Source organism: Panulirus ornatus, chromosome 21 (genome assembly GCF_036320965.1).
Source record: "Panulirus ornatus isolate Po-2019 chromosome 21, ASM3632096v1, whole genome shotgun sequence".
Classification (NCBI taxonomy): Eukaryota; Metazoa; Arthropoda; class Malacostraca; order Decapoda; family Palinuridae; genus Panulirus; species Panulirus ornatus.
The window spans coordinates 17,844,743-17,866,010 of record NC_092244.1 but is presented as its reverse complement, the minus strand read 5'-3'; the positions used below and the strand labels follow the sequence as shown (position 1 = coordinate 17,866,010).

General features: G+C 40.5%; 1 protein-coding gene across 6 annotated transcripts in view; it reads left to right on the top strand.

Moving 5' to 3' along the window:
• Positions 1 to 21,268, top strand: part of LOC139756393 (uncharacterized) — a 620,019-nt gene that overhangs the window by 136,963 nt on the left and 461,788 nt on the right. For all 6 annotated transcript variants that reach the window (XM_071675803.1, XM_071675802.1, XM_071675800.1 and 3 more), the window contains exon 6: positions 2,829 to 3,158. In XM_071675803.1, the coding sequence (XP_071531904.1) occupies positions 2,829 to 3,158 (330 nt within the window). The remainder of the gene's footprint in view (positions 1 to 2,828; positions 3,159 to 21,268) is intronic.

Here is a 21,268-nt window from a genome sequence, read left to right as displayed (position 1 = left end):
TCTTGGTTACATCCACACACATTTAGGCACCCCAATCTGAGCCTTCGAGGAGGATGAGCACTCCCCGCGTGACTCCTTCTTCTGTTTCCCATTTTAGAAAGTTAAAAAAATACAAGGAGGGGAGGATTTCTGGCCCCCTGCTCCCGTCCCCTCTAGTCGCTTTCTACGACACGCGAGGAATGCGTGGGAAGTATTCTTTCACCCCTATCCCCAGGGATAATATACATATATATACACATACACACACATACACACACACACGCACATATACACACACACACACATACATATATATACATGTGAAAAATGTAAGAAACAATTTAGAAAACTGAAACTTCTAGCTTGAAATGAAATGAAAAAATGAATGTCACATAATGGTTCAACCTCTGGCTATGGAAAGGAAATGTTTAATTCATTTACATAAACGTCAATAGTAGTTCTCATCAATTTAACCACTCTATCAATAAGCTTCAATATCTAAGCTACATTTTTTCCAATTTCACTATTTTCTTGTCAAAGCACCATGTATGAAAACTATCACTCCAGTAACACAACTATAAACATTTACTTACCCTTTAAAAAAAGTTCTGGGGAAGTCTGTCTCGATACACTGCGGGACACTCTACCACCTGGCGAGGTTTGTGTAGCAATGGTTCTTGATTTACAAACGTAGTAGCATCACTGGTGGCCAAGGTAGTTCCGTTGGCGAAGAGGAGCTCATGAAACATGTCAGAAAGCATGCTACTGCAGGCAGGAGTGAAGGCTGATGCAAACTGGTATCGCTCTGAATGATGTGATGGGGACGAGATGATCCTCTGACTCACGTCAGTTCACTTTCTGTAGATGATGTGTATGTCTTGGTAGGAATGTAGATGCAGCTGTAGAGGATGTACGCGCCACATGAGTTGTCACTGAGCTTCGAAATTGTTCAAGCGGTTGACGGGATATTGCGGAAGCTACCCCCTTTTGTGCAGAAATCTGCTGGTATTGAAGGCAGTTAGAGGCGGATGGAGACGGGATGTGGTTGAGATGCAGAACTGTCTCTCCCACCGTGCAAAAGCAGCAAGATCGTCACCCCATTCAAGTTGCCCAGACATGAGTGTTGTTCCGGTGTCACGTTGTTGGGAACTGTTAAACGTCCCGCTGACTGTTAGAACAACGACTGGTCGACCTGAAGGACCTCCGTGCGGTGTAAATCGACTTTGAAATAAGACTTTGTCAACTGGTTGGTGGCGTGAGGGCGACCAGCGGCTGTTGCCAATGTGGAGGACAGATGGACGCCCGAGGACCATACTGTCCTCCTTGTGGGTCGAGACGCCCCTCACACACACACACTGAGGACGACGCTGCTGGAGGAGGAGGAGGAGGACCTGACCCGGCCAGGTGTGGAGGGGAGGCGCGGGATTGGCTTGCCGGTTACCCACCATGTCCATGGGCCAAGTTGAGGTGTCTGAGGACTTCTCATCTTCCTCACAGGCTCTCCAGCATCTGGGGATCGTGGACCTCTTCTCACGCGATGCTGACCTCTCCGTCTTTGATCCAAACCGCAAACTTGCTGGGCTGGGACTGATGAAGTAATCCACACACTTTATTCATAGAAATTCCATGACGCTTCTTGAATCTTTGAAGCCATCCTTCACTATAGTCACGCTCATGTTGTAATTTAAGTTCTTTCTGGAACAACTAAGCCTGGTCCATTATCATGCTTCCTGACAAGTCCACTCCATCATTCCGACACTGACAAAACCATTCCATCATCACTCAGTTGTGCTCAGTACTCTTACCATCTTTCATAGTTTTTCTAATTGTCATTTGCTTCTTGGAATCGCTGTCTGCATAGAATTTCAATATTTTCTCCCTTTGCTTCTTTATATCATAAAGATTTGATGAACAAATACTGTACATGTCACACAGCTTCCGCATCGAAACACCATGGTCCAGTTTTTCAACAGTTCTACTTTATCTTGGATTGATATGGACTGGTGTTTACGTTTAACACCACAACTGACGCTCTCATATTTCTTAGAATTCATACCTAGAGTTAAATCTAAGCAAAATAAGCTAAGAATCTCACAGAATTGCGGTATCACCACCAACAAGTGCAGTGTAAAGAATATGAATAAGCGCACCCTACATACAACGCCATCTGTGGCTGCCCAGTAAACTAGTCTGGTGGCTGGGGTAATTTCAAGTTCCCTCACGTAATTTTATCCAGACCAAAGGAGGTACCAAACCATCAGTTGCTGGAAAATCGGTGGTGTACCTGAATTTGTATTGCACCATTAAACTATTGTAAACTGCTGTAAAACTATGTGTATGTGTGCAGAGAGGCTATGTTAGTAAAATAAGAAAAAAATGCACTGATGTGATGTGCAACATTGTTTCATATGTTCTGTTGCCCAGTGTCGTATACCAAGGTTAGGAATTAGTACACTATTCTGTTATACCCCAGTCACTTTGGGTTACATATGCAGTGTAATGGACTTTCATGGAAATTTCTTGTAGATCCAAAACTTAGTCTGCGGGGGGTCCACAGGATGCATTAGAAGCTGAGTTTTGATGTACTGAAGTCCATTAGAACAGGAGTTTACTGTGCAGTTGTATGACTCTATCATGATGATACAGTAATGTTTAACTAAATGAGGTTTGGTGGATTAAAGCATTGCTTTTTTCCTTAGACACAGATTAGAATGAAAAGTGGCACATCTGTAGAATTTAAAGAAACCCAGCTTGTTAATGTAAACCATATGTAGTAGGATCAGTGTTTTGACAGTAAGAAAATTCAAGTGTGAATTGAGCAGGTTTACATTCATTATGGTTCATTACAGGGCAGAATTAACACACATCGCCAAAAGGAGGAATCACTGGACCCTAAGTATGCAAAAATTAAAGAAGAAGGGGAGTATGATGCTGGGGAAGAAGACAGAGAAATGGACATCAAAGAAGAAGTTGCAGCCAGAGAGGCAATGGAAGTGAGTGATATAGATATAGATAAAGTTGAGGAAGAGGATGAATTTGAGGGATTTGAAGAAAATGAAAGAGATGGTGCTGAAGAACCTGAAGACACTAAGTTATTTGAAAATGGAGATGACAAAGATGGTATTCAAAATATAGATGATTCTTTGCTAAATGCTCCATCATTAAAGGATCCGCATTTGGTAAGTATGTCTTCAATGTTTTATTTTTTTTTCAGCTGTTTAGGGATCATTTAAGATTTTTACCATTATGGTGAAGAAGCAGACCTCAGAGTGATCAGTTGAATGATGTGGATTGTGATCAGTTTAACAATAGCATTGTCCAGCATTGTATAGATTATTCTCTCTCATATGATAAAATAGGAATTTTTTAGAATGGTTTAACAAAGAATTTCCCTGTTTCATTGTAAACAAAATTTACTCTCAGCTTCAAGCTTGCCTGTTCTGAATTATGTTATAAAACTATTTTCAGCTGCATGTAATTTGTACATATATTGTGATAGGGTAATGTGAACTTAGTTGCAACCAGATTCTACCAAGACTGTGATGCTAATTATATGCATTGGGCTGTGTACATTATCAGACATTGAATGCTGTAAAGGTGATCATAAATACACATAGTATAAACAAGGAGATAGCAGGGTAGAAAAGAACATGATCATTCTGTTTTTGGTGAAAAGAAAAACAATGTTTATTGTACATGATGCATTGTCTAGAGGAGACTGGGAGGGGTTTGTGGTATTATTTGGTAGGAATATGGAATATGTATGTTAGCAATATAAGCATTGGCAAGTTAGCTGATAAATTAAGGTAGGGTCTGATGGGAGGAGCTATAAACAGTACCAGTTGTGCAGCAGTTGCTGGATAGGACATCCACCACCCTGTGATTATTGTAAACCATTCACTGATTATGCACTTAAAAATTTATTGTATTGGCATTATGGTCTGTTATTATAGAGCACAGAGAAACATAATGAGAAGGGAAACAGTAAAAGGATGAAAACTAGAACTATTTAATCCTAACTGGTAGCTGCATAGACAACTAAAATTTGTATTAAAGATATGGTGGTCTTTCTCTTTAATTTTGAACCACAGCACACTTGTGAGTGCATAAAAAGGCCACTAACTCTCCATAAACCATGCAAGTAAAGTACATTAAACCAGAGCAGGAGGAACACAGGTGAATTTAAAGCTTACCCTGTTGTCTAACCCCCAAATAGCTGATCCCTGAATTCATCAGCAAACCAGCTTGGATGTTGATAAGGAAAAGAAAAGGAAAAATCCAGTTGATATTTATGATACAGGGAACAAGGATATTGGAAAGAATACTGGGAATAAGATTTAAACTGATTAGTGATAACAGTATGTTTAGTGAGAATCTGGATCTCCAGAGGGGAATCTTGTGGTATTTTTAAGGGAGATTGTAAATGCTTGTTAGGAGATTGGGAATTGAACAACTGGGAGCATGCATGTTACGGCTGTAGTATAAATGCGTGAGCATAGGACATATCACCTGTAGGGCAAGGTGAAGAAGCTAGAGAACATTGCTAGGGACCATAAAAAATTCCAGAGAGCACAACAGGAGAACACTCTAACTAATTTGAGGGATGTTTCTGTAGATTGAAAAGACTGAAGAATGCTCTTTAACTAGTTGTGCCTAAAGGTAGGGGCTTCCAAGGAAGGCAGAAGGGGGAGAAAGGCAATCGGCTCAGTATTCAAAAAATAATGAATAGTGAAGGTGAAGAGAGGTAAGAACTAGATCTTGTGACCAAGGAAAGCCACAAAGCAGAGCTAATTGAAGAGTAGAAATCTGGGGATTCTGAATCAGTGAGACTGAACAAATTATAAGACCATAGAGGAGGCATTATGTACAGTCAGAGAAAGGACAGTCAGGGAAGCATGTGAAGCAGTAGTTAGAAGATTTAAGTGGACAAAAGTCATTCAGGATAGTTGTGCAGTGCAAATTTTAGATAAAAGTAAAGACGAGAGAGGATATAGAATGACCACAGAAGGTGACAAAAAGGTGGGCCACTGTGCAAATGAAGGAATTTGTGCTGAGGGAGGTTATCAGATGTAGTCTGTGATGTTCTTTGGGCTGGAAGACAAATATCATTCAAACAAGCAGGAATGGGAAGTCAGAGAAAGTGAGCATATCAAAAACTACTTGATGTGATGGACGTGACAAATATTGGTAGAGAAATCAAACAAGTGAGGAGAATCAGGAAATATGCAGAAGACTTTAGTGGAAAGCCACTGAGGATTACATTTTACATGTGGGTATGGAGCTAAGTGTTGTTTAAGATGATACAGAAACATGACTAAAACCAAAAGATTAATGGAGTGTTTTTCAGGAGTGACATACTTGAAGAAAAGAGGGAGCCAATAAAATTAAGCAAACAGCAAAAAAATGAGTGGAGTTGGACGAGGCCAGAGGGAGAAACAGCACTCCCACTTCTAGCACTAGGGTGATTGGGATGAATTAGTAACATGTACTTTAGGCTGAAGATTCTGTCTACAATTCGCAATGGGCTGATGGGCAATGGAAAGGAGCTGGAGTTTAAAGACCTGATTAAGTGATATAGGGATGCAATCATGTGTGATTGAGGTGTATAGAATGTTTAGAGAAAGACTGTTTAAGTTTGTTGAATTAATAACCTTATTCCTGGGGATATGGGACAAAGAATACTTCCCATGTATTCCCTGTGTGTCATAGAAAGTGACTGAAAGGGGTGGGAGTAGAGGGCTGGAAGTCCTCCCATTCTGTTTCACTTCCCAAAAGAAGGAACACAGAAGGGGGCCAATTGAGGATTTTTCCTTATGCTTAGTCATCTGTTCTTGATTCTACCTTGCTAGTTCAAGAAATGGCGAATATGTATGAAAAAACAAACAAGGTTATGAGATAATATGTATGAAAAAACAAAGTTATGAGATATAAGAATAAAAGGGGAAATGCATGGTGGATGGATGAGATTAGAAATGTTGTGGAGTACTAGAAAAAGGCATATGGTAGATTGCTTGAGAGGGATGCACCAATGGATACTTAGCAAAGGAGGGAAGAATATAAGATGTATAAGCAGAATGTTAAGATGTTGACTGAAGAAAGTAAAGAAAGATTAGATGAAGATTTTGGATGAAATTTGAACAATAATTTTAGGGATAATGTAAAAATTGTACCTCACCTATGCAGCTGAAACATGGACATGGATTGAGTTACAGTGGTCAGGAATCCATGATGAGGAAATGAGCTAATTGAGAGGAGCATGTGGTATGACTAGATGGAAAGAAGAAAAAATTAGGGGGTGTATGAGAGATTTGGTATATCATGGAATGCAAAGGAAATGAATTATAGAGTGGTAGAGTGGGTGAAACTGTGAGTTGGTCTAGGCATATAGGACTTCAAGAAGAGGATTTTACAGTGAAAGTGTAAGATAGTAAGACTTCAGTGGTTGGTGTGAGAGGAAGACCACTTGTAGCATGGGGAAATAGAGTGAAAGGGTAGTTGGGGGGAGAGAAATGGTGGAAGAATGCTTGGAATGGCATATGCGAGGGAAATATACTGTGGCCACCACATTGACGGGAATTCCCAGAGGGAGCGGGTATCGGAGATATAGATGGATAGATAGATAGATGGGGAAAACCTTAAAATAGGAGAGAAAGAATGCTGCCCATGTATTCCCTGCATGTTGTAGAAGGTGACTAAGAGGGATGGGAGTGGGTGGCTGGAAATCCCCCCTTTTTGTATTACTTTCCAAAAGAAAACGGAGCAAGGACCTGAGTGAGGATCTTCCCTCTAAGGCTGTGTCATTTGTTCTTGACACTACCTTTCCCATGTGAGAAATGACAAGCACATAAGAAAAAAGTTGAGTGAATATATAAAATTCACAAAAGAGTTTAAATCTAGTCTAATCTTCCCAAAAGTGTTTATGATGACAAGGAGGGACAGGAAGAAAAAGGAGTGATTGACCCTCTAATGAAAGTGATATAATTAAACTCCAGGAAATATCAATGGGTAGCACATCCAGACATTGCATAATAGGTGAACTTTATGTGGGAAGGAAGTGGTGTTGTCACATTACAACTTTCACAGGAATGATGCAGAACAGATGCACATTGATAACAGTGAAGGAAAAATCAGGATGGTGAAGGAAGCAATGAGTCACTCCCCCCATAGAAATGGTAAGTACTGATAATGGAGGATATCGGTTACAGGGAGATAGAATGGGAAGACTTTGTTTCTCAGAGAAACATAGTTTCCTAGTATGTAAACAGGAAAATCTCCCTTTCATCATCTCATGGAACATATGGTATTCAGGAGAGATGGTATACTTGTTCTGCTTGGTCTTGTCTTTACGTATATTGACATGGAAATAGACTATGAAATATGATTCATCAGTTATAAGAAGTGACCATGTGTTGGTTGATTATAACTGTGTTGAAGAAAAAACAATAGTGGGATGAGAAGGGGACTGAAGATGGTACCAGAATTAAGAGAGATGAGCTACAGGGAAAAGCTGGTGACTTTGAATTTACTCACCTTGGAGGGGAGAAGACTGAAGGGATACATGATCACTGCCCTTAAGTTTTTAAAAGAGATCGACAAGGTGAACAGTAGACAATTCTTTAGGAGATATACGATTAGAGTAGCCAGGGGATATAATGTGAAATTGAATAAGAAACTTGTAATCAAGGATGTAAGAAATACTTTTATAGTATAAGAGCGGTAGATGATTGGAATGAATTGACTAAGGACATGGTCAATGAAGACAGCAAACTTAAATTTAAGAGGTTGTATGATGCTAGAGAGTGTTCAAGAGTTGGAGCCATACAAGAATAAAACCCTTCCCATACAGTACAAATAACTGATAACAAGTATGAAATACGCTTGTGGCATCTGCCTAGAACTGACCAAGTTCTTTGAGAGTATGAACTGGGAGAGGAAGTTTTGCATATGCAAGTAGAAGGGTCTGTAAAGTCTACAATGAGGTAGTTAGTGAAAAAAGTGAGTTGGATGTAATTAGAGAAAAATCAAAAAGGAGAGGAACATAGTTCAGTAAAGAATGACAAGATTTGAAAGAGCTCAGATGTACTGGCATGTTGGCATGTGAGAGCAGTACTCCATGCAAGGATGAATTAATCCCTTGTATAAACGAAGCAACTGTTCAGAAGAGAAGAAGCCTCGACATCTAAACAGGACTCCCAGTTTCTTAGAGGCAGACTTAGATCTTCCAGTGATGGGGTTTCCAAGAAAGAGTGGATGCTACAGTAATACCAAGTATGTTTATTGAGTCAAAGAGGTGGAATTACAGAACTGTCAAAGGAAAGGCAAGAGTTGTTAGGAGTTTTTGATAAAGAGATGTGTAGGAATTGGGTCTTGTTAGCATTAAACTTAACAAGATTTTGTGTAACCCACTGAGATATCCTGTCCAAGTCTGAGTATATTGAGGAAGCTGTGTCAAAATGAGATGCAGATCAAGTGAGAGAAGAGGGAGCAGAATTGAAGGATGTGGATGAATGCAGTGTTGAGTCATCAGCATATGAATGTATTAGATCATTTGTGGAGGAGAGGAAATCATTGAGAAAAAAGGAGGAAAAGTGTAGGAGACAGAACAGAACCTTGAGAGACACTGCTGTTGGTGGAGAAAAGGGGGAAGGCTGATCCATCAACAGCCATAGAGATAGATCGGCCAGAGAGGAAGCTAGGTATGAAGGAGCAAAGTGAGGGAGAGAAGCCAAAAGAGCAGAGCATGGAGATGAGACCCTGATGCCACACCATGTCAAAAGCCTTAGATATGTCAAGAGCATCTACACACAACTCACAAAAATCTTTCATGGATGATGATCAGACATTAGTAAGATAGGAAAGAATATCGCCAGTGTCCTCATGGAAGCCATACTGGTGATCAGAGAGAAGACTGTGATTTTCGAGGTGTCTAAGGATATGAGAGTTAAAGAGAGATTCAAAGATGTTGGATATGGTAGATATCAAAGCAATAGGACCATACTTAGAGGGGTCAGAACAGTCCCCCTTTGGGATGAGTTGTATCAATCCATGTTTCCAAGAAGGGGAAGTTTTGTTTTTTAAGCAGAAATGGAACAGATGAGCAAGCACAGGTGCAAGTTCAGAGGCTCATTCTTTCAGTACATGGGGATGGATGCCATCAGGACCATAATCCTTGCTTGTATCCAGAGAAAGAAGTGCTTTTCAGACAGTCCGATAAGATATTATGGGAAGGGGCATAGGATTAGTAAGAGGAGCATTAGGGGATGAAAGAATGTTAGAGTTATCCAAGAAGTTATAGGAGAAACAGGAACCAAAGGGAGTTGCTTTGTCACTGGGAGAGACAGCTATAGTACAATTAGAATGGAAAAGTGAAGGAAAGTTAAAGGGACTGTATTTGTTAGAAATGGCCTTTGCTTAAAGACCAGAAAAACGTATCAGTGGATGACAAGGAGGTGTTGTCGCACTTCCTTTGTATAAACGAGTGCCTTGCCTCGTGGATAACCTACTTGTAGCAATTATGGGTGGTAATAAAAGCTGAATGGGAGCCAGAGTAAGGAGAGTTTTTCAAAACCCAGTATGCCTGACTCCAGAACAGGAATGGTTGAACCATGGATTAGATGGAGAAGCCATCTTGGAGGAAGAGGAGATACATGCTTTCATTCCTTCAAGAATAACCTCTGCTCTGCATTTTGGTGGAGACAGAAGCATCACCACATAAGATGCGGTAATTTATCCAGGGAAAGCCAGAAAAGAATTTACATATGTTATTCCAGTCAGCTTTGTTCAAGTGCCAATATTTTCACTTAGAAGTGGCTTCTGGAGGGGGAGGTGCCTTTAGAATAGATACATTTATGAGAGTGTTATCAGAAGAGCCAATTGTGGGCTAAATTGTATATTTACAGCAGGACAGACTAGAGGTGAAAAAAAATTCAAAATATTAGGAGTGTGGTCACAGCAGTCAGTTGTGTGGGTAGGGTGAGAAACAATTTGTTCTAAATCATTGAGAATGGAGAACTTGAGGGCTTCAATCCCTGCACTGTCTGTATGGGAGGAATTCAGCCGTTCCCTACGATGAACGTTGAAATCCCTAAGGTGGAGGATCTTGGCTTGCGAGTGAGAGGATTTCACAGTCTCATGGCAGGAGTTTAGATTGTTGAAAAATTAGGAGATCACTAGGTAAAACAGAGGAAAACTGTGGTAGTAGTGAGACAGACCTTGAGCCACATAACTTCAAAGTTTGGAGACTCAAATTCTTTAAAGCATGTAACAAATGTGTTGATATTGGAGTAAGCACAAACACTACCTTTGGACCGGAATCATGAGTGGAGGGTATTGTTGGATATGAAAAGGGATTAGTGAGAACCTTATTGGAGATTGTGTCTCGAAGAGAAGTAAGATATTAGGAGAGGTACAAGATAGATGGTGTTCAACTGAGGAAAGGTTACTAGAGAGACCATGAATGTTGGTATAGTGAATAGAAAAAGAGGAAGATCTAACAGAGAGGGAAAGGTCATGGGAGGGGCAAGTACTACTACTGCCAGAGCACTCCCTCTCTGGTAGTAGAGTCAGGCAGAAACTCAGAGAGTCATAGCACCCAATGGTGCTAGGGCCATAGAATTGATGGATTCTGTCATGATGATACTTATGAATGTTTGAGTGGATAGGAATTGGCAAGAGTACCTGTGTGAAACAAAAGTAGTAATAATAAGCAAGGTGTGTATAGGTGTATGGTGCTTGTAAGAAAGTGGTAGGACTAGCCTAGTAGTCCCATTTTGATGAAACAGAAAGTAACACCAGCAATCCTGACATAGAGAGTGTAAGGTGGTTCCAGGCACCACTTTAACGCTCCTCAGTCAAGACAGTAATACCACCTTGGGTAGCTGTTGTCAGCATCCCACTACCTAAATGGGTTGCTCCAGTGGTAGGGGATGGGATAATCCTTGAGTTGGCTGGGGTATTGGAAGGGGCCAATATACTACCACCTGAGCCATCCCTCTCATTGTTAGCAGAGAGTCACACAATAAAGTGTAGTCAGAGGAGTATGCCTTAAATTTGCAAGGGTCAAAGGAGAGACTATTACTCTACTACCTGAGCCCTCCCTTTAACCGGCAGCAGAGTCACACAGGGTTGATATATATGTTCATTTCCTTGCTTACATGTCACATGTTTGCTCTCTTCACCATGTCCCCATTTGTTGTCTTGTCTTTCACGCATTATTTACCTTCTTCCAAAACATCTTTATATTTTCCCTAAAGTTTAATGATACTTTCTTGCCCTGCTTCACACCTCTCTCTTACCCTGTCATCTGTTATTTGGGCAACCTTCCTCACCCATTTCTTTTCCATACATCTATCCACTTTTTTATAACTTGAAGAACATGAATTTTAGGGGTTAAAGGGATAACTTGTGGAATGTTACATGATTGAATTACTTGGATAGAAGGCCTTGAAAATGACATGATCTTGATCAATACCTTTTTGGTTTTATGTTGCATATCTCAGATGTTTATCTTGCCTATTTGCCTGACTAAATTCTTTTTTAAAATGCATGAATAATTGGATTCTTAGATATTGCATTGAGCTTTGTCCTTCTAGTAAGGTGATTTTGCATTTGATCCTAGCCAACTTTGTCTCTCATATAGGTTTAATCACACAGTCAATAAGTTGTTTGTTACAAATGTATAGGTGAAATTCAAACATTATACAAACAAATCACCATATTTTAACTACAGCAGCTAATGGATGATACAGTAATAGTTACAACTCTACTGCTGTAGGCTTCATAGTAGATCTAAGATAATGCTATCACCATTACCAAATGTTTTTGTTGAGGTGTGTGTTACTGCTATAGTAATTGTCAGTTTTTATGCTTTTTTGATCTTGTACTGGTCATTCATTCATAAGTAAGTGCAAAAAAATACAATAAAGAGCAAGCAGTAAATCTTATACCAGTATTACCATTAAAAAGGTTGTAAGGTGCATATGTAATATGCAATGTAATGTATATATTTTTTTACTTTTTAATTCATAATTATCTGCCATTTCCCATGGTTAGTGAGTTAGTGCCAGGAACAGATGAAGAAAGGGTACACATAATATGGTATATAATATATATATGGGATATAAGTTTGGGTGGAGAAAAATTGTAGGAAGTGAAGTGTTTTAGATATATTGGAGTGGACTTAGCAGTGAATGGAACCATGGAAGCAGAAGTGAGCCACAGGGTGGAGGAGAGGGCAAAGGTTCTGGGAGCAATGAAGAATGTGTGGAAAGAGAGAACATTCTCTTGTAGAGCAAAAATGGGTATGTTTGAAGAAATAGTAGCTCCAACAATATTATATGGTTTTGAGGCATGAGCTATAGATAGGGCTATACAGAGGAGGGTGGATGTGTTGGAAATGAAATGTTTGAGGACAATATATGGTGTGAGGTGGTTTGATCAGGTAAGTAATGAAAGGGTAAGAGAGATGTGTGGTAGTAAAAGGATTGTGTTTGAGAGAGCAGAAGAGAGTGTGTTGAGATGGTTTGGACATATGGAGAGAATGAGTGAGGAAAGGTTGACAAAGAGGATATGTGTCAGAGGTGGAGGGAACAAGAAGTGGGAGACCAAATTGGAGGTGGAAGGATGGAGTAAAAAAGATTTTGAGAGATTGGGGCCTGAACATACAGGAGGGTGAGAGGCATACAAGGAATAGAGTGAATTAAAAGGATGTGGCATACTGGGGTCAATGTGCTGTCGATGGACTAAACCAGGACATGTAAGGCGTCTGGGGTAAACCATGGAAATGTCTGTGAGTGGGGCCTGGATGTGGATAAGGAGCTATGGTTTCGATGCATTACACATGACAACTAGAGACAGAGTCTGAAGTCAGGGTAGCAATGCTGTTTCCTGTTGGACGGGATGGCGCTGGGAATGGATTGAAGTATGCAGGCAAGTATGAATATGTACATGTGTATGTGTATTTATATGTGTATATATTGATATGTATATGTATGTGTATATATATGTACATGTATGGACATTTATGTATTTTTTTCATACATATTCGCCATTTCCCGCATTAGTGAGATAGCATTAAGAAGAGAGGACTAAGCCTTAGAGGGAATATCCTCACTTGGCCCCCTTCTCTGTTCCTTCTTTTCGAAGATTAAAAAAAATGGGAAGAGAGGATTTCCACACCCCTCCCCCCCATCCCTTTTAGTCGCTTTTTACGACATGCAGGGAATACGTGGGAAGTATTCTTTCTTCCCAATCCCTAAGGATAATATATATATTTATAGAAATAAAAATATAATAATATGTGTGGTTTCAGAAGTGGTAGAGGATGTGTGGATCAGGTGTTTGCTTTGAAGAATGTATGTGAGAAATACTTAGAAAAACAAATGGATTTCTATGTAGCATTTATGGATCTGGAGAAGGCATATGATAGAGTTGATAGAGATGCTCTGTGGAAGGTTTTAAGAATATATGGTGTGGGGGGCAAGTTGTTAGAAGCAGTGAAAAGTTTTTATCGAGGATGTAAGGCATTTGTACGTGTAGGAAGAGAGGAAAGTGATTGATTCTCAGTGAATGTAGGTTTGCGGCAGGGGTGTGTGATGTCTCCATGGTTGTTTAATTTGTTTATGGATGGGGTTGTTAGGGAGGTGAATGCAAGAGTTTTGGAAAGAGGGGCAAGTATGCAGTCTGTTGTGGATGAGAGAGCTTGGGAAGTGAGTCAGTTGATGTTCGCTGATGATACAGTACTGGTGGCTGATTCATGTAAGAAACTGCAGAATCTGGTGACTGAGTTTGGTAAAGTGTGTGAAAGAAGAAAGTTAATAGTAAATGTGAATAAGAGCAAGGTTGTCAGGTACACTAGGGTTGAGGGTCAAGTCAATTGGGAGGTAAGTTTGAATGGAGAAAAACTGGAGGAAGTAAAGTGTTTTAGATATCTGGGAGTGGATCTGGCAGCGGATGGAACCATGGAAGCGGAAGTGAATCATAGGGTGGGGGAGGGGGCGAAAATTCTGGGAGCATTGAAGAATGTTTGGAAGTCGAGAACATTATCTCGGAAAGCAAAAATGGGTATGTTTTAAGGAATAGTGGTTCCAACAATGTTGTATGGTTGCAAGGCGTGGGCTTTGGATAGAGTTGTGCGCAGGAGGGTGGATGTGCTGGAAATGAGATGTTTGAGGACAATATGTGGTGTGAGGTGGTTTGATCGAGTAAGTAATGTAAGGGTAAGAGAGATGTGTGGAAATAAAAAGACTGTGGTTGTGAGAGAGCAGAAGAGGGTGTTTTGAAATGGTTTGGTCACATGGAGAGAATGAGAGAGGAAAGATTGACCAAGAGGCTATATGTGTCGGAGGTGGAGGGAACGAGGAGAAGTGGGAGACCAAATTGGAGGTGGAAAGATTGAGTGAAAAAGATATCGAGTGATCGGGGCCTGAACATGCAGGAGGGTGAAAGGCGTGCAAGGAATAGAGTGAATTGGAACAATGTGGTATACTGGGGTCGACATGCTGTCAATGGATTGGACCAGGGCATGTGAAGCATCTGGGGTAAACCATGGAAAATTGTGTGGGGCCTGGTAGTGGAAAGGGAGCTGTGGTTTCGGTGCATTATTACATGACAGCTAGAGACTGAGTATGAACGAATGGGGCCTTTGTTGTCTTTTCCTAGCGCTACCTTGCACACATGAGGGGGGAGGGGGTTGTTATTCCATGTGTGGCGGGGTGGCGATGGGAACAAATAAAGGCAGACAGTACGAATTATGTACATGTGTATATATGTATATGTCTGTGTGTGTATATATATGTGTACATATAGATGTATAGTTATGTATATTTGTGTGTGTGGACGTGTATGTACATACATGTGTATGTGGGTGGGTTGGGCCATTCTTTCGTCTGTTTCCTTGCCCTACCACGCTAAAGCGGGAGACAGCGACAAAGCAAAATAAAATATGAATATAATATATATATATATTTTTTTTCATACTATTCGCCATTTCCCGCATTAGCGAGGTAGCATTAAGAACAGAGGACTGGGCCTTTGAGGGAATATCCTCACATGGCCCCCTTCTCTGTTCCTTCTTTTGGAAAATTTAAAAAAAAATGTGAGGGGAGGATTTCCAGCCCCCCCCGCTTCCTTCCCTTTTAGTCGCCTTCTATGACACGCAGGGAATATGTGGGAAGTATTCTTTCTCCCCTATCCCCAGAGATAATATATATATATATATATATATATATATATATATATATATATATATATATATATATATATATATATATATGTATATTTGTTTATGGATGGGGTTGTTAGGGAGGTAAATGCAAGAATTTTGGAAAGAGGGGCAAGTATGAAGTCTGTTGGGGATGAGAGATCTTGGGAAGTGAGTCAGTTGTTGTTCGCTGATGATACAGCGCTGGTGGCTGATTCATATGAGAAACTGCAGAAGCTGGTGACTGAGTTTGGTAAAGTGTGTGAAAGAAGAAAGTTAAGAGTAAATGTGAATAAGAGCAAGGTTATTAGGTACAGTAGGGTTGAGGGTAAATTCAATTGGGAGGTGAGTTTGAATGGAGAAAAACTGGAGGAAGTGAAGTGTTTTAGATATCTGGGAGTGGATCTGGCAGCGGATGGAACCATGGAAGCGGAAGTGGATCATAGGGTGGGGGAGGGGGCGAAAATTCTGGGAGCCTTGAAGAATGTGTGGAAGTCGAGAACATTATCTCGGAAAGCAAAAATGGGTATGTTTGAAGGAATAGTGGTTCCAACAATGTTGTATGGTTGCGAGGCGTGGACTATGGATAGAGTTGTGCGCAGGAGGATGGATGTGCTGGAAATGAGATGTTTGAGGACAATATGTGATGTGAGGTGGTTTGATCGAGTAAGTAACGTAAGGGTAAGATAGATGTGTGGAAATAAAAAGAGCGTGGTTGAGAGAGCAGAAGAGGGTGTTTTGAAATGGTTTGGTCACATGAAGAGAATGAGTGAGGAAAGATTGACCAAGAGGATATATGTGTCGGAGGTGGAGGGAACGAGGAGAAGAGGGAGACCAAATTGGAGGTGGAAAGATGGAGTGAAAAAGATTTTGTGTGATCGGGGCCTGAACATGCAGGAGGGTGAAAGGAGGGCAAAGAATAGAGTGAATTGGAGCGATGTGGTATACCGGGGTTGACGTGCTGTCAGTGGATTGAATCAAGGCATGTGTATGGGGGTGGGTTGGGCCATTTCTTTCGTCTGTTTCCTTGCGCTACCTCGCAAACGCGGGAGACAGCGACAAAGCAAAAAAATATATATATATATATATATATATATATATATATATATATATATATATATATATATATATTAAAGTTTATGATGATTCATCAGTAACACCTTAGAAAACTAGTAAGAGACTTTACATCTCATCATATTATAAATGCATTATTCATGACTTTCTTTAGTTGCCTCTTAAACACCTTTTTGCATTAACAAGATTATATTATCAATGAAAAAATAAAATGCCAAGGGAGAACAATGATAAAGCCCGTAATGAATTGTAAGTTGCCTCATGCCATCAGTCATTCAAAACAGTCATCTAGACTGCATTACACCAGATAATGGGGAACAATGATAACATTCACTCCTACAGACTCCTAAACTCTTGGATGCGGCCCCACAAGTTATCACAAGTTATATATATATATATATATATATATAAGTATAAAAAAAAGTATAAAAAAAAAAAAAAAAAAAAAAAAAAATATACATATATATATATATATATACATATATATATATATATACATACATATATATATATATATATATATACATATATATATATATATATATATATATATACATATATATATATATATATATATATATATATATATATATATATATTATTAATATTATCCCTGGGGATAGGGGAGAAAGAATACTTCCCACGTATTCCCTGCGTGTCGTAGGAGGCAACTAAAAGGGAAGGGAGCGGGGGGCTGGAAATCCTCCCCTCTCATTTTTTTTTTAATTTTCCAAAAGAAGGAACAGAGAAGGGGGCCAGGTGAGGGTATTCCCTAAAAGGCCCAGTCCTCTGTTCTTAACGCTACTTCGCTATCGCGGGAAATGGCGAATGGTATGAAAAAAGATATATATATATATATATATATATATATATATATATATATATATATATATATATATATATATATATATATATTTATTTTTTTTATTTTGCTTTGTCGCTGTCTCCCGCGTTAGCGAGGTAGCGCAAGGAAACAGATGAAAGAATGGCCCAACCCGCCCAAATACACATGCATATACATACATGTCCGCACACGCACAATATACATACCTATACATCTCAATGTACACATATATATACCCACACAGACATATACATATATACACATGTACATAATTCATAGTCTGCCCTTATTTGTTCCCATCGCCACCTCGCCACACATGCAATAACAACCCCCTCCCCCCTCATGTGTGCGAGGTAGCGCTAGGAAAAACACCAAAGGCCCCATTCGTTCACACTCAGTCTCTAGTTGTCATGTAATAATGCACCGAAACCACAGCTCCCTTTCCACATCCAGGCCCCACACACTTTGCATGGTTTACCCCAGACGCTTCACATGCCCTGGTTCAATCCATTGACAGCACGTCGACCCCGGTATACCACATCGTTCCAATTCCCTCAATTCCTTGCACGCCTTTCACCCTCCTGCATGTTCAGGCCCCGATCACTCAAAATCTTTTTCACTCCATCTTTCCACCTCCAATTTGGTCTCTCACATCTCCTCGTTCCCTCCACCTCTGACACATATATCCTCTTGGTCATTCTTTCCCCACTCATTCTCTCCATGTGACCAAACCATTTCAAAACACCCTCTTCTGCTCTCTCAACCACACTCCTTTTATTTCCACACATCTCTCTCACCCTTGCATTACTTACTCGATCAAACCACCTCACACCACATATTGTCCTCAAACATCTCATTTCCAGCACATCCACCCTCCTGCGCACAACTCTATCCATAGCCCACACCTCGCAACCATACAACATTGTTGGAACCACTATTCCTTCAAACATACCCATTTTTGCTTTCCGAGATAATGTTCTCGACTTCCAAACATTCATCAAGGCTCCCAGAATTTTCGCCCCCTCCCCCACCCTGTGATTCACTTCCGCTTCCATGGTTCCATCCACTGCCAGATCCACTCCCAGATATCTAAAACACTTCACTTCCTCCAGCTTTTCTCCATTCAAACTTACCTCCCAATTGACTTGACCCTCAACCCTACTGTACCTAATAACCTTGCTCTTATTCACATTTACTCTTAACTTTCTTCTTTCACACACTTTACCAAACTCAGTCACCAGCTTCTGCAGTTTCTTACATGAATCAGCCACCAGCGCTGTATCATCAGCGAACAACAACTGACTCACTTCCCAAGCTCTCTCATCCACAACAGACTGCATACTTGCCCCTCTTTCCAAAACTCTTGCATTCACCTCCCTAACAACCCCATCCATAAACAAATTAAGCAACCATGGAGACATCACACACCCCTGCCGCAAACCTACATTCACGGAGAACCAATCACTTTCCTCTCTTCCTACAGGTACACCTGCCTTACATCCTCGATAAAAACTTTTCACTGCTTCTAACAACTTGCCTCCCACACCATATATTCTTAATACCTTCCACAGAGCATGTCTATCAACTCTATCATATGCCTTCTCCAGATCCATGAATGCTACAAACAAATCCATTTGTTTTTCTAAGTATTTCTCGCATACATTCTTCAAAGCAAACACCTGATCCACACATCCTCTACCACTTCTGAAACCACACTGCTCTTCCCCAATCTGATGCTCTGTACATGCCTTCACCCTCTCAATCAATACCCTCCCATATGATTTACCAGGAATACTCAACAAACTTATACCTCTGTAATTTGAGCACTCACTCTTATCCCCTTTCCCTTTGTACAGTGGCACTATGCACGCATTCCGCCAATCCTCAGGCACCTCACCATGAATCATACATACATTAAATAACCTTACCAACCAGTCAACAATACAGTCACTCCCTTTTTTAATAAATTCCACTGCAATACCATCCAAACCTGCTGCTTTGCCGGCTTTCATCTTCCATAAAGCTTTTACTACCTCTTCTCTGTTTACCAAATCATTTTCCCTAACCCTCTCACTTTGCACACCACCTCGACCAAGACACCCTATATCTGCCACTCTATCATCAAACACATGCAACAAACCTTCAAAATACTCACTCCATCTCCTTCTCACATCACCACTACTTGTTATCACCTCCCCATTAGCCCCCTTCACTGAAGTTCCCATTTGCTCCCTTGTCTTACGCGCTTTATTTACCTCCTTCCAAAACATCTTTTATTCTCCCTGAAATTTAATGATACTCTCTCACCCCAACTCTCATTTGCCCTCTTTTTCACCTCTTGCACTTTTCTCTTGACCTCCTGCCTCTTTCTTTTATACCTCTCCCACTCATTTGCATTTTTTCCCTGCAAAAATCGTTCAAATGCCTCCCTCTTCTCTTTCACTAATAATCTTACTTCTTCATCCCACCACTCACTACCCTTTCTAATCTGCCCTCCTCCCACGCTTCTCATGCCACAAGCATCTTTTGCGCAAGCCATCACTGCTTCCCTAAATACATCCCATTCCTCCCCCACTCCCCTTACCTCCTTTGTTCTCACCTTTTTCCATCCTGTACTCAGTCTCTCCTGGTACTTCCTCACACAAGTCTCCTTCCCAAGCTCACTTACTCTCACCACTCTTTTCATCCCAACATTCTCTCTTCTTTTCTGAAAACCCCCACAAATCTTCACCTTTGCTTCCACAAGATAATGATCAGACATCCCTACAGTTGCACCTCTCAGCACATTAACATCCAAAAGTCTCTCTTTCGTGCGTCTATCAATTAACACGTAATCCAATAACGCTCTCTGGCCATCTCTCCTACTTCTATATGTATGCTTATGTATATCTCGCTTTTTAAACCAGGTATTCCCAATCACCAGTCCTTTTTCAGCACATAAATCTACAAGCTCTTCACCATTTCCATTTACAACACTGAACACTCCATGTATACCAATTATTCCCTCAACTGCCACATTACTCACCTTTGCATTCAAATCACCCAACACTATAACCCGGTCTCGTGCATCAAAACCACTAACACACTCATTCAGTTGCTCCCAAAACACTTGCCTCTCATGATTTTTCTTCTCATGCCCAGGTGCATATGCACCAATAATCATCCATCTCTCTCCATCAACTTTCACTTTTACCCATATCAATCTAGAATTTACTTTCTTACACTCTATCACATACTCCCACAACTCCTGATTCAGGAGTAGTGCTACTCCTTCCCTTGCTCTTGTCCTCTCACTAACCCCTGACTTTACTCCCAAGACATTCCCAAACCACTCTTCCCCTTTACCCTTTAGCTTCGTTTCACTCAGAGCCAAAACATCCAGGTTCCTTTTCTGAAACATACTACCTATCTCTCCTTTTCTCTCATCTTGGTTACATCCACACACATTTAGACACCCCAATCTGAGCCATCGAGGAGGATGAGCACTCCTCGCGTGACTCCTTCTTCTGTTTCTCCTTTTAGAAAGTTAAAATACAAGGAGGCGAGGGTTTCTGGCCCCCTGCTCCCGTCCCCTTTAGTCGCCTTCTACGACACGTGAGGAATGCGTGGGAGGTATTCTTAATCCTCTATCCCTCGGGATGTATATATATATATATATATATATATATATATATATATATATATATATATATATATATTTTTTTTTTTTTTCAAACTATTTGCCATTTCCCGCATTAGCGAGGTAGAGTTAAGAACAGAGGACTGGGCCTTTGGGGAAATATCCTCACCTGGCCCCCTTCTCTGTTCCTTCTTTTGGAAAAATAAAAAAAAAAAAAAAAATAGAGAGGGGAGGATTTCCAGCCCCCCGCTCCCTCCCCTTTTAGTCGCCTTGTACGACACGCAGGGAATACGCGGGAAGTATTCTTTCCCCCCTATCCCCAGGGATAATATATATATATATATTTTGTTATTATTATTTTGCTTTGTCGCTGTCTCCCGAATTTGCGAGGTAGCGCAAGGAAACAGACGAAAGAAATGGCCCAACCCACCCCCATACACATGTATATACATACACGTCCACACACGCAAATATACATACCTATGCATCTCAATGTACACATATATATACACACTCAGACACATACATATATACCCATGCACACAATTCAGAC